Source organism: Phocoena phocoena, chromosome 2 (assembly GCF_963924675.1).
Source record: "Phocoena phocoena chromosome 2, mPhoPho1.1, whole genome shotgun sequence".
NCBI classification, from domain to species: domain Eukaryota; kingdom Metazoa; phylum Chordata; class Mammalia; order Artiodactyla; family Phocoenidae; genus Phocoena; species Phocoena phocoena.
In genome coordinates this window covers 125,619,560-125,633,032 of record NC_089220.1, presented here as the reverse complement: position 1 = coordinate 125,633,032, position 13,473 = coordinate 125,619,560, and the positions used below count along the sequence as shown (strand labels likewise).

Below are 13,473 nucleotides of genomic sequence, written 5' to 3'. Positions count from 1 at the left end.
GCATTCTTTGACAAATCCAAACATGTGAGTAAAAGTAAAATTAACTGTCAAAAAGGAAGAACATTTTCAGATGTTCTCAGCTAGAGCTTAGTGGTATTGAGGGGCTTTCTTTTCCTCCCAATAGCAATAGCACATTATTGGTCCAAGTGAAGCTGTTATTTGTACAAAAACATTTTGGACAATCCATGAAACAGAGTTGGTCAAACTAACTCTTGAGATAAGGACCCTGCAAATGGTTATAAACATATGATCTGCATTACAGTTAGTCTTGGACAAAATGATCTTTATCAGATTTTGTCTTAAGTTTATCCAAGTCTTGACATTTGAATATTGTTTTTGCTCCAAAAAAATTAATGTGCTAATAACAGTTTTTTGAAATAGAGACAACTACAGAGATTATAGATGAACATTTATCTTCAGTTATCATAACACTAGTACCGTTTTAATAGAAGGTTGGAGGTAATATCTATTTAAATTAAATTAAGAAAAAGAAAAGAAGTTTACTTTTTCTGAGAAAGCAAATTGATATTTTTCTTTGATTTCCTTATACCTTGGACTGAAGGTCTGCTATTAAAACTTTCAATAAACCTTTAAAGTAAACTATGCTATAAAGCAATATTAAGTTTGGTCTTTAATGAGCCATTTTTGCTATTTTATAGGCATTCTAAAATGATAATGCATCCCCTAGTCATACTCTCCTAATACTGCCAACAAAGACATGGGGATGCATATCCATTGTCAGACAACATGGTACATGGAACATGAGCTGAGTTCTTGTACCGTCATTGACACTAATAAGCTCTGTGATCCTTAATCTCTCTTGATCTCAATTTTCTTCATTGTAAAACTAATGTACTTGAGGAGATTGTGTTTCTAATTTTTATTTGTTCAGTCTAGATAATATTTAGTGTGCATTTAATTTCATGAACTCTCCTAAGAATCTGTAGCCCATTAGTGGTGACCTCCGAACAACACATTCTTTAAGAATCTTACCAAAATTCTTTATTCTAGAGGTGGGGCAAAGAAGGGGAATGGGGAGGAAAGACATACAAACACTACTTACTTTTCAAAAAAATGTCTGATAATTATCAAGCCAAAAGCATATGGAATGCTCATACATAAATGAGAGGGTTTCACAAAGACGAGTCCATCATGATCTTCAAGATCTGACCACTTTGTTGTTGGAGGAAGCCAGAATCTTTCCAACCAAAACCATTCTTTAAACATCTGAAACATTCTAGAGAGATGGAAAAAGAATACATTAGATTTATAGAACAAATACTTAAAATTGAGACAACATTGACACCTTTAATCAAAATACCTAAACCCGAGAGTTTAGAACACAGGGTACTATTATTGAACAGAACGGAGTACTATTATTTACCGGGCTTCATGGAGCTTCATTGCATTAAACAGGAATTACTCTGCCAACACTCTCAGAAGAATTTCGGCTGTGGCATGGCAAACTGAAGTTTAATACACCACTGTTCACACTCTTGGCACAACATGTGTTAATATTATGGGTATGTGTCTTCCTCTTATATGTTTCTATCATATGAAAATTAATCTAACAATAATCTCTACAACTTCAACATGCCAAAGGCCAACCTCATGAAAGCTCCAAGTATGTATAAACCTTCACTAGTATCCTAAGAACTTCTCCAGGAGATAAAGGGCAAGCATATTTAACTTTGTATTACAATAAAGAATTCAAATTAGTCCATGTCAACAAATATTTACAGAGATTCTACTATTTGTCAAGCCCTGTGCTAGGCACTGAGGATGCAAAAATTAAAAAGACAGCGTTCTTGCCTTAAGGACCTTATATTCTGTGGGCAAGGCAGGCCTGACAGACGACTCTGACACACTTTTTTCAGGTACAATGAAACAGATTTGTAGTGGGTGCTGTGGGAACAAGGTGACCAGCACTGAGCCCAGCCAAGATGCGTCGGGAAAGCCCACTGAAGCAGATGATCTAGAACAATGTTCAAGATGTCTTAAATGGTAAGTGGAAGTAAACCAGAGAAAGGCAGGAAAATGGGAAAGAGGGAATAGAAGTTTTAAGGAGAGAAAGTACACTGATCAAGTAACCAGAAACATAGAAGAACATTTAGATGCTCCAATCTCATCATTTAGGCTATGACAATTTTAATCTTGACATTTTGACCTTGAGCATGTTTTGATGTAATCCTTTAACAGTTAATCAGACAAAGAAGTCAAATGTCGACAGATTCACAGCAGGGTGGTCAAAATAACTCTGTCAAAACCTCTTGATTTGTAAATACCAGGTGCCCATGGAACACCACCAGCAGTGTGGTTCCACCACAGCCTAAGAATCCAAGGTGTGGGATGCTGGGTCACACACAAGTGCCCAGAGTCTCAGTTTATTGTCCTGGTATAATTAATAATAGTGCCCCTTCCTTTCATAAGTGTCCCAGTTTGGGTAATAAATCATACGGTAACTCTCATCAAAAGGCTGGTGAGGGCTTCCCTGGTGGCGCAGCGGTTGAGAATCTGCCTGCTAATGCAGGGGACACGGGTTTGAGCCCTGGTCTGGGAGGATCTCACATGCCGCAGAGCAACTAGGCCCGTGAGCCATAACTGCTGAGCCTGCGCGTCTGGAGCCTGTGCTCCGCAACAAGAGAGGCCACGATAGTGAGAGGCCCATGCACCGTGATGAAGAGTGGCCCCCGCTTGCCACAACTAGAGAAAGCCCTCACACAGAAATGAAGACCCAACACAGCAAAAATAAATTAATTAATTAATAAACTCCTACTCCCAACATCTTCTTAAAAAAAAAAAAAAATGGCTGGTGAGACAGTTCAGACTTGGTCACAGAGTGTCTGCAATCCAGGCTAAGGAGCTTGGGCTTTAACCAATGGAACCCAGGAAGAGTATTATGCAGAGGAATAAAATAATCAGATATTTTAGAAAGGTTGCTTGGGCAGCCAGGTCCTCTGAGAGCCCACGTGGTATCTTTGTGTCGATTAGAGGATGGTGTCCCCTCTGGGCAGACACAGCCCTTCTTGCCAGCAGAATGAGATCTGGGTTTCAGCCTCCAGAACCCTCGGCCAGGCACACACATGGCTGCTCTCTGGCAGCAATATGGAGTACATTTCAGGACACAGGAAGACTGAAGAGCAATTAGGAGTTTGAAGCACTAAATATGGTCAGAAATTGGAAGCTGCAGAGAGCAGCGGTATCAGGCAGCTGAACCTGCTGATCACGCCATTTATGAGATTACACATGAGATCCAAACTGGGTAGAGAATAAAGAGAGGCCAAGAAAGAAATGAGAAGGAGGGAAAAAAATACAAAACTCAAGGGACCAGAGGCCAAAGAACAAGTCTGGTGGAAGTGGGACCCAAGAGAGCAGAAAGACTCAATCAGAGGTGAGGATCAGAGTGGAGTATCAACATTACAGATTTCTGATTTCAGATGAAGAAGAATTCCAGAGTGTGGACATCAATATGCTTCAGAAAAATCCACACCAAAACCAAATAACTAACCATGGTGAGATATTTCCTACTTTATTTCATTTCTCATCTGCTGCTCAGAGACACGTGCGTGCAAAGTAGCAGGAAACCGGTCACACCCACACCTGCAAGCCTTGTGTGGAGAAGGAGAGGGGCTGCCTTCTTTTTCATGTATTAATCATTTTACTGTAACTTCTACCCTGGAGGAGGGTAAGTAGCATTAATACAGTCGCAAAATTGTGCAAATATGGTGGAATAAAGATCATCAGGAAATATTTACTGAATACTTTCTATCAGTCTTTGGGTCTACAGAAAGGAAAGGGATGATCCTAGACTTCAGGGAGCTTACAACTGAGTCAGGACTGACCTGGATTTGGACTAGGGAGGAGACAGTGAGAACTGATGAAAGAGTTGTTAGGAAGGAAGAATTAACACACTTTGGCAAGGGAGTTGAGGATTCCAGCCTGGCTGCCTGGGCCATCTGACATAACTAACCAAAGAGGGAATAAAGAGAGGAAATCTGCATTGAAGTGCACAGCCGGATTGGGTCAGAACAAGAGCAGGCACAATTCTTTGAGTGAGACTACAGCTAAAATTCAAAATTCCTACAGATCTTAGAAATGAGCCCAGGTCACGGGAGTCTCTCCTGTAATGGACAAACCTTGTACCGTGCCTGTGTCCCTCACTGCATCAGAACGATCTACTCCTGCAAGGGGAGATCTATTTCTTCCTAAAAGTTTGCCTTAGCATGTTCATTACTATATTAGCTCCAAATTTAATAGACTATGACTCAGGGAACAAATAGCAATGGCAGTGAGTTAGTTTTGATACTATTATAATAATCATTATACAAAATAGTTTGCTCACTCCTAAAATGTAACTCCAGGCAGTAAAGATTATTTTGTCCAGTGTGAAATATAACTAAATAAACAGCTTACAATGGTTATATAGGGGTTGCCACGCTAAATAATATGCAAGCAATGAAAAAAGATTTGTTGAAAGCCTAGTAACTTTAGTATCAAACAACCAAAAACATATATGGGGAGAGAGAAAGAACTCAGAAGTTAAGGGTGGCCCCCTGGTATATGTAGTTCAAATTGAGAAAAAAAATCTACACTATTTCCTCTTTCTTCATGTGCTGCCACCAAACATCAATTACTGCGGCTTCAAAAGAGTTAAGAATCTCTTCTTCACAGGACATACAAAAATTAACTCAAAATGAAGCACAGATCTAAATATAAGGGCTAAAATAATAACACTCTTTAGAATATTATATAGGAGTAAATCTTCAACACCTGGGGTTAAGCAAAGCCTTCTTGCATATGACACCCAAAGCACAAACAGCAAAATAAAAAATAGATAAATTGGACTTCATCAAAATTAACACATTTTGTGTTTCAATGGATACCATCAAGAAAGTTAAAAGACAATCCATATACAGAGTGTGGAGAAAGGGTAACACTCTTGCACTGTTGGTGGGAATGTAAATTGATACAGCCATTATGGAGAACAGTATGGAGGTTCCTTAAAAAACTAAAAATAGAACTACCATATGACCCAGCAATCCCACTACTGAGCATATACCCTGAGAAAACCATAATTCAAAAAGAGTCATGTACCAAAATGTTCATTGCAGCTCTATTTACAATAGCCAGGACATGGAAGCAACCTAAGTGTCCATCGACAGATGAATGGATAAAGAAGATGTGGCACATATATACAATGGAATATTACTCAGCCATAAAAAGAAATAAATGGAGTTATTTGTAGTTAGATGGATGGACCTAGAGTCTGTCATACAGAGTGAAGTAAGTCAGAAAGAGAAAAACAAATACCATATGCTAACACATATATATGAAAGCTAAGAAAAAAAAAAAAAAAGGTCATAAAGAACCTAGGGGCAAGAAAGGAATAAAGACACAGACCTACTAGAGAATGGACTTGAGGATATGGGGAGGGGGAAGGGTAAGCTGTGACAAAGTGAGAAAGTGGCATGGACATATATACACTACCAAGCGTAAAGTGGATAGCTAGTGGGAAGCAGCCGCATAGCACAGGGAGATCAGCTCGGTGCTTTGTGACCACCTAGAGGGGTGGGATAGGGAGCGTGGGAGGGAGGGAGATGCAAGAGGGAAGAGATATGGGAACATATTATATGTATAACTCATTCACTTTGTTATAAAGCAGAAACTAACACACCATCGTAAAGCAATTATACTCCAATAAAGATGTTAAAAAAAAACACAGACAATCCATTGAATGGGAGGAAATATTTGAAAATCATATATCTGATAGGGACTTGTATTTAGAATATATGAAGAACACTTAGAACTCAATAATAAAAGGACAAATAACCCAATTTTAAAATGGGCAAAGGATCTTGAATAGACATTTCATCAAAGAAGATATACAAATGGCCAATAGGCACATGGAAAAATGCTCAACATCATTGACCATGAGGGGAATGCAAATAAGAAACAAACCCAGAGATACCCTTCATTATACCCACTAAGATGGCTATAATCAAAAAGATAACAATGTTGGCAGGATGTGGAGAAATTGGAACCTCATATATTGCTTGAGGGAAAGTAAAATGGTGCAGCTGCTGTGGAAAATAGTCCGCAGTTCCTTGAAATGTTAAACACGGAGTTATCATATGACCCAGCAATCCTACTCCTAGGTATATACTCAAGAGAATTGAAAAGATTCATGCTATGACATGGATGGCTCTTAAAAACATGCTAAGTAAAAGAAGCCAGGCAGAAAAGGCACATATTGTATGATTCCGGTCATGTGAAATGTTCAGAATAGGCAAATAAAGGGAGACAAACAGTAGTTTAGTAGTTCCTTAGGGTGTACATGGGGGTGTGGGGGGAAGTGGGGAGTGGCTGCTAATAGGTACAGGGTTTCTTTTGGGGGTGATGAAAATGTTCATAAATTGAATGTGGTGCTGGTTACACAACTCTGTGAATATACTAAAAAAAACATTAAATTGCACACTTTGGGTGAATTCTATGGTATGTGAGTTATATCTAAAATAAAAAAAGTTAAAGTCTCCTTCTGACTTATATATACTACCAAATGTAAAATAGATAGCTAGTGGGAAGCAGCCACATAGTACAGGGAGATCAGCTCGGTGCTTTGTGACCACCTAGAGGGGTGGGATAGGGAGGGTGGGAGGGAGACGCAAGAGGGAGGGGATATGGGGATATATGTATATGTATAGCTGATTCACTTTGTTATAAAGCAGAAACTAACACACCATTGCAAATCAATTATACTCCAATAAAGATGTTAAAAAATTTTTTTAATAAAATAAATAAAGTCTCCTCAGCTTCATCCTCCTTTAACTTTTATATCTTTTAATCCATGACTCAGCCTGAACTTCATGCTAAAGCTTCCTATCATCTCATTTAAGGGTCTTGAGTTTTACCTCCCAAATTCACCTGAGTCAAGGTTGTGTCCATGGGAAATTCCCAGGCGGTGCAGTGGTTAGTGCTCTGCACTTTCACCGCCAAGGATGTGGGTTTGCTCCCTGGTCAAGGAACTAAGATCCCACAAGCTGTGCGGTGCAGCCAAAAAAAAAAAAAAAAAAAAAAAAAGATTGTGTTCATGAACCCAGAAAAATAAGTAGTGAAGGAAAGACTATATCCAGATTCAGACTTCAGCATGTTTTTAAAGTTAATGGCTTTCTGGGAGAAAATAAAAATTTCATGCTTTAAAAAGTAAAAACAGACTAACTCCTCTGAAGGAGAAATGGCTCTCTCAGATGACAGACTTTGGTATAGAGTGTTCAGGTCAACAGTCTAGCTCTGGGCAGTGGGCTTTACTCATCCAGGCTAACCCTCCAGCCAGCCTCTCTACCATACTTGCTCTCAAGACGAGATCCAGGGCTAAGCAGAGAGAGAACTGGGACTGGCACTTTCCTCCTCTTTTCTGCCATTTCATTCTAGTAGCAAGAAGCAAGTCACATTCTCTTAGCCTCTCAGTAGCTGTCTTAAGGCCACAAGCCTGTTCCAGGACCTCTGGCATCCTTTACAGTCATCTTTCCCTGACTCTAGTGTACAGGATGTGCTGTTCTTGAGGTAGCCCAGCTTCCAGCCCTCCTAGTAGCAGAGGAAATCAGCAATGTGTGTAGAGTTGGTACCATGCCTTTCCCACTGTGAAAGCCAAGATGGACAATTTTCCATCTGCTAGCAGTTGACCTGGGATGGCCTGGGGTTGGCAAAATGGAGGCTTTACTCAGGACTTTGAATCTGGACCAGACTGGGACGAGCTGCATCAGCAGCAGATGGCATTCTGCCTAGGCTGCTGCTGCTGAGAAGACAGTTGTCATCTCTCAGCTTTCTGGCTTTCCTGATCACCTTAGTCTCTTGGTTTCTACTGTGGTCCAGGTCTGGCCCATCACCCTTCTTTTGGTGCTGTGAGTCACTTTCAGTGAAGCCTTTTGTTTAAGGTAGTAAGAAAGAGGTGGATTCCATTGCTTACAATCAAGAGCACTGACTGATACACCTAGCATTTTCCCCACTCTCCTTCAGGAGAAACAGCTCCAATTAAGCTGTCTGAACCTTAAATTTAGCAGAAGTGCCTGTTCTTAGGATTTCCTTCTAAAGTTTAAATGGGGAAGCAGGAACTCCCTTGAGTAACTGAGGAGGGACTGGCAGCCTGTAGCATCTGTCAGTTTCTCCCTCTGGTTAGCCTTGGATCTCATCTTGCCCACAATGGGCACTTGTTGGTCCCCTTTTCTTTCTTTCTCTCCCATTTTTGCTCCTGTTCTGCCTACATTTCAAATGCGACAGTGGCACTCAGTCACTACTTAAGGGTTTTTTGGTTGTTCAGTGTAACAGAGGCTGCTGGCTTCCCTGACTCAGCCTTAAAAAGATGCCTGGTGGATGACAAACATTACCTACACAGTGAGTGGAACGGTACCTGTATGCTGTGTTAACTAACTATTGTGATATTTAAACAATCCTCAGATGGAAAGAGAATTAGAAAATATTGAGATGGAGAGATACCTGTGTTTTTAAAACCCCACAAGTTACTGCTCTAAAAAAAAAAAAAATCCTGAGCATTTGCAACAATGAATCTGTCATTCAGGAGCCCTGCCTGTGACTTAGTCACTTTTGAACACTCTGAGAAGCTCACTGACTCCCACATCAAACTCATAGCCCATATCTCATCTTGATTCATTTGGCTGAACTCTAGGCCTTTCTGGCAACTGAAAATTGCCAACCATGTTGACAACTTTTCAGTCTCTGCTTAGTGTTCTCTCAGAAGCAAACGTATTCATTTACTCCTTGGCCATTCTCAGTCCCTTTTTTTCTCATCAGCTACTCAAACTCCATTTTTTTCCCATCCTTTGTACATTCTCTAAGTACTGAAATTCCTACTTAACATAAAAAAAAATCTGAAGGAACTACAATTTTTATTTATATAAAAGAATCTGAAGCTATTTTTAAAAATAGGAAATATTTACAAGAAAAGTACCTGCAGTTATTTCTTTTTACTTTGGGGAAGTTCAGTAATGGAGGTGGCATCATAGCCCAGCTGTGTTTTCCCACTAATACTGTGGAAATTTTAAACCCTATTTTCAACTCCAGTGCCAGCAGTTTGCAGGAAGACAATCTAATGAATGTAGGTTTTTATGACTCATTATTTTCTGACCTCATGGATACAGAACCCATCAGGGTGAAGGAAGCCTGTTGAACCACTTTCTCAGACACACACCATTAAATCTGACCTTAGTACTTGAAGAAATAAAATTATCTGGGTTACAAGTTTATCACTATTTGAAGCAACATTTTTGTAAAGTACTGAAAAAATGTGGTACTCTAACTATTGCTGAGGTAAGAACTCCAAGTCAGGCTGAGTCTTTGGACAGCTTCTGGTAACTATCCATCTAATCCCTACTGTAAACATCACATCAGTTTAGAAGATAACTCTACAGAACATATCTCTTGGACAGAGGAGAGTGACAAGAAAGTATCTCTACAGAACAGAAAATATCTCTCAGATAGAGGACGGTGATGAGAAATGGGAAGTTAGGAAAACAAGTTAAATTGAAGTAAAGGCATATTCCTGAGCAATGCAGTGAGAGACACTCTTGAATCAGTATTCACAATTTCTGAGTATTATTATGGTTGGAGGATATGAGAGTTGGTGAGAGTTTTTGTGACTGGGTGACCAGCTGGATTACAGAGGGGCCAGGGTTCTCTGGTGAAGAGAAAGTCAGCTCCAGAAGAGCAAGGACTTTGCGTGGCTCATACACTACTGTATACCCAAAGTTTGCCACACAGTAGACACTATACAAGTGCTTGCTGAATGAACTGATGGAGGGTTTACTGAGGCTGGAATGGAGTTTTGAACAATAAAGGCATGATACTATGGCCAGAAATTATATCTAATTTATTGATAACTATGTACAACTTCATTTTCGTTAGCTGGAGAACAATTTTTAAAATCTGGTGTAGGAGGTCAGGTAAACATGTTTATCCACCTTTAGTCTACCTTAACTCTACTAACTCAACCAAAAGAACTGGTTTATGCCTTTAAGATAAAACACAAAAGAAAACATGAGCAGCTACTTGCTTCCTGTGAACAGTGTAAGGACTGAGCCAGCTGTAACTTCCAATTCTGAAAGCATTTTGAGTTGCGCCATTTCAAATGGATAAGACAATGCAAATGACAGAGCAACTTAACTCTGAAGGATATTTATTATGACTAAGTTAGTTTATAAAAAGATAATAAATGCCTGGGCTTATAACTTGAGAAAACTGAAGAGAAGGGGAAAAAAAAACCCTACACTTTATGTAAAGAAGTAATTAACTTACAACAAGATAAAAACAATTTTAATTCCCTCATATTGAATTTTACAATTATACCAATTTAAAGCCTCAAAGAAATTCAGAACAGATTTAGAGATGAAAAAGAAAATTTCAGAAGATCTGTAGCAGAAACATGGTATTGCCTCAAAGATGCCATTGAGGGGTGTCGGGAAGTCCTAAGTATCCATTGATTCTGCCTTTTAGTTACAGACACCCCCCCCCCCCCAGTTTAACCTGGCACGTGGCTACCCTGCCACACGAGGCAACATTTCCCAACCTCCCTCTAGCACGGCTAGGTGCGGCCATGCGTGACCGTGTCTGGGTCAATGACACAGGAGTGGGAACTGATTTGGGTAACCTCCCTAAAGACCAAGCTGCATGTCCTGGCTTCCCTCTGTCTTCCTTCCTGACAGCTGGAAATGGGGATGACAGAACTGGAGCAATTTTTGAAGCCAATTAGCACATTAGCCCTGGTCCACCCATATCTGAACTGTTATGTACAAGAGAAATAAACTTCTATTTCATGTAAGTCATTAGATTTTGACCCTGTTTGCCTGCTCTGTGAAATAAGTCTGGTCCCTTTGGTCCCTTTACCTACTTCCCTTTGCCAGCTGGCCCAGGACCTTTCCAAGTAGGGAGTAGTGGAGAGATACTGCAGGAGGAAGAAGTTTCGCTTTTGGCTCTGGTGCACTCCCAGTGAAGACTCCAGCAGCCCCCATCAGCCAGCAGAATCCACCGGCACCTTCCTGGGGAGTTTTGTGGCCAGAGTGTCTCCAGCGAGACACTTCCCGATGAACAGCACCCTAGAGGGCAGATTTCCCGCAAGTTTCTGAGGGCTAGTTCCATAGCCAGCCAGTTCTGCTGGTTTTCCATAGCGACCCCTCTGTGCCCTCTTCATCAGGGTCTGCACATCAGCCCTGGAGGCCTCTTCCTTGCGTACTGTATCTCTGCCCCAGGGGTCGTGACTGCTTCCTATAGCTGTGATTCCTATACTCTTTAGAGTTCTTCCTACTGGCCGATCCTTCATTCTCTAATCCTGATTGACTTGATGGAAAAGTCCAACAAACTTTATGTGCTTACTCTAACACTAATTAACAAAAGCTTAAGTTATATTGAGCAAATCAAAAAGGCCTCTGAAATTGAAATTAGAATAAAGGGCCTTCTCATTTTCCCCTTCTAATACTGTATATAGAGTTTGCTTATAGAGTAAAAGTTGACTTGAGATTTTAGGAAGATGTGCTTCTGCCTTTTTGCTTCCACTGATTCCAAAGCATAGGTTAATGTCCCCAAGAGCCAGCTATCACTTTCTACTAGAACAATACTCTTTCATTGTTAGTACACATTATGGAAAAATTTCCAGCAAAACTAATAAACCCCTAAAATGCCAACAAGGCACTTGGCATCTGTACGGGGTCATGTTCTCTCTCAAGCGAAGGCTCTCCCCTGGTGCTGTTCTCTTCAGGCCATGTTTCTCTTGGCTCTATAATAAGACTTCACAATATGCCTTGATCTAGGTTCCTAACTTAAATATCCCCTTCCTAACTCAAATAATGAGCCAGTGAAGTTTTAATTCCTAGAAAAGCACAGGCAGGGTCACCATTTGCTGTTGTGTGCAGAAGAAACCCCACCTGGGGATGGCTCTGCCTGAGGCTTATTGCCCAAAACAACTCCAGCTGTGTCTGGAGGCAGCACTCACCTTCCTCCCCCTGTGTGCACTCTTCTGTGAGTGAGAAGCTTGTGGCATGGCCCTGGACCACTGGACCCCTGTCTGCTTTTCCAGGCTCACTTGTGCATCCCTCACTTTGTGATCCCACAAGCAAGCCGGTCAGCTTTATGACCCTTAGAGCAGAAGGGAAAGTCCTTTCCTGCCTCGGGGCATATGCATAGACTATTCCTTCTGCCTAGAATGCTCTTTTCACCCATCTTCACCCTACTCTCTCCTCCTTATCCTTCAAGTCTCAATTTAAGTATCTCTAAGATCTTCACCAAGACTTTCCATGACCCCTGCACCCCCATCACTCTTAGAGCTAAAAGAAATACTCCTGTTAGATGCTATCATCACTCCATTCTTTTTCTTCATAACATGTATCAAATTTGTAATTATATGTATGTTGATTTGATTAAAGTCTGGTTCCCTCCCCAGACTTCCAGATCCATGAGGTCAGGGGCTAAAATTGTTTTACTCACAATAGCACCCATAACTTGGCATACGTAAAGCGTACAAACAGTAAATGCTAAATAGATATTAAGGGAGCCAGTATAACACAGTCGTCAAGCACATGGACTCTGGAGCCAGACTGCCTGGGTTCTGACACTTAACTAGCTATGTGCCCTTGGACAACTAACTTAATGTCAGTTTCCCCATCTACAAAATGGAAATAATAATTGTACCACCCTGATGAGGTTGTTTAAATAACAAAGTGAGTAAATATTTGTAAATCACTGTATTACATGCCTGTTAAATGTAAATTGGAGTCAAGCTATCAAATACCAGGTTGCCCTTCTAAAGAGAGCAACTAAATGAACTTCCAGGTCATAAAATTCTATAATTTACACCTATTAAATTAGAAGACATTATTTAAAAATAATACTCAGTGCTAACTATGCTATAAATGTCTCATATATATCATTTACATATAAATGTACATTCCTATGTTACTGGTGGCAACGTAAATGATACTACCCTTTTGGAATCGGATAATAAATTTTAGGAGTCACCAAAATGTTCCTGCCTACCTAGAAATACATGTAAACTGGAAAGAAAACTTTTTAAACAATAGTTAATAAATAACACTTCAGTACTAGTAAATAATGGATTTTTAAAATATGGAATGTTTAAGTACATTTTGAAATGTTAACTCTAATAATAATCAATTAATGCTAAAATTGTAAAATTTATAAACATGAAAAGTGTTATGACACGTTTAAAAAAGAAAATTCAAAATTATATCTATACTATGATCATATGACGGTATATGATCTCGTATAATATACTATTTTAATCATACACATATATGTGTGTGAGCGTGTGTGTAAAGACAAAAACTAGAAAGAAACATGAAAAAATAATTGATATGCTAGAACAGTAAAACTCTGCATATTTAAGATTTTAAATTATTGTTTTCCCAGTATGCACCCAGCTTCCCATACTAAAAGGTGTTATTAAGGTGATTT

The 13,473-nt window shown here is 39.8% G+C and overlaps 1 protein-coding gene across 1 annotated transcript in view; it reads right to left on the bottom strand.

Annotated features, from left to right (window-relative positions):
- CERS3 (ceramide synthase 3) overlaps window positions 1-1,236 on the bottom strand; it is a 99,025-nt gene extending 97,789 nt beyond the window's left edge. Inside the window, exon 1 of the mRNA XM_065871756.1 lies at window positions 1,064-1,236. Coding sequence (XP_065727828.1) covers window positions 1,064-1,236 — 173 coding nt within the window. The remainder of the gene's footprint in view (window positions 1-1,063) is intronic.
- Between the last annotated feature and the right edge of the window lie 12,237 nt (window positions 1,237-13,473).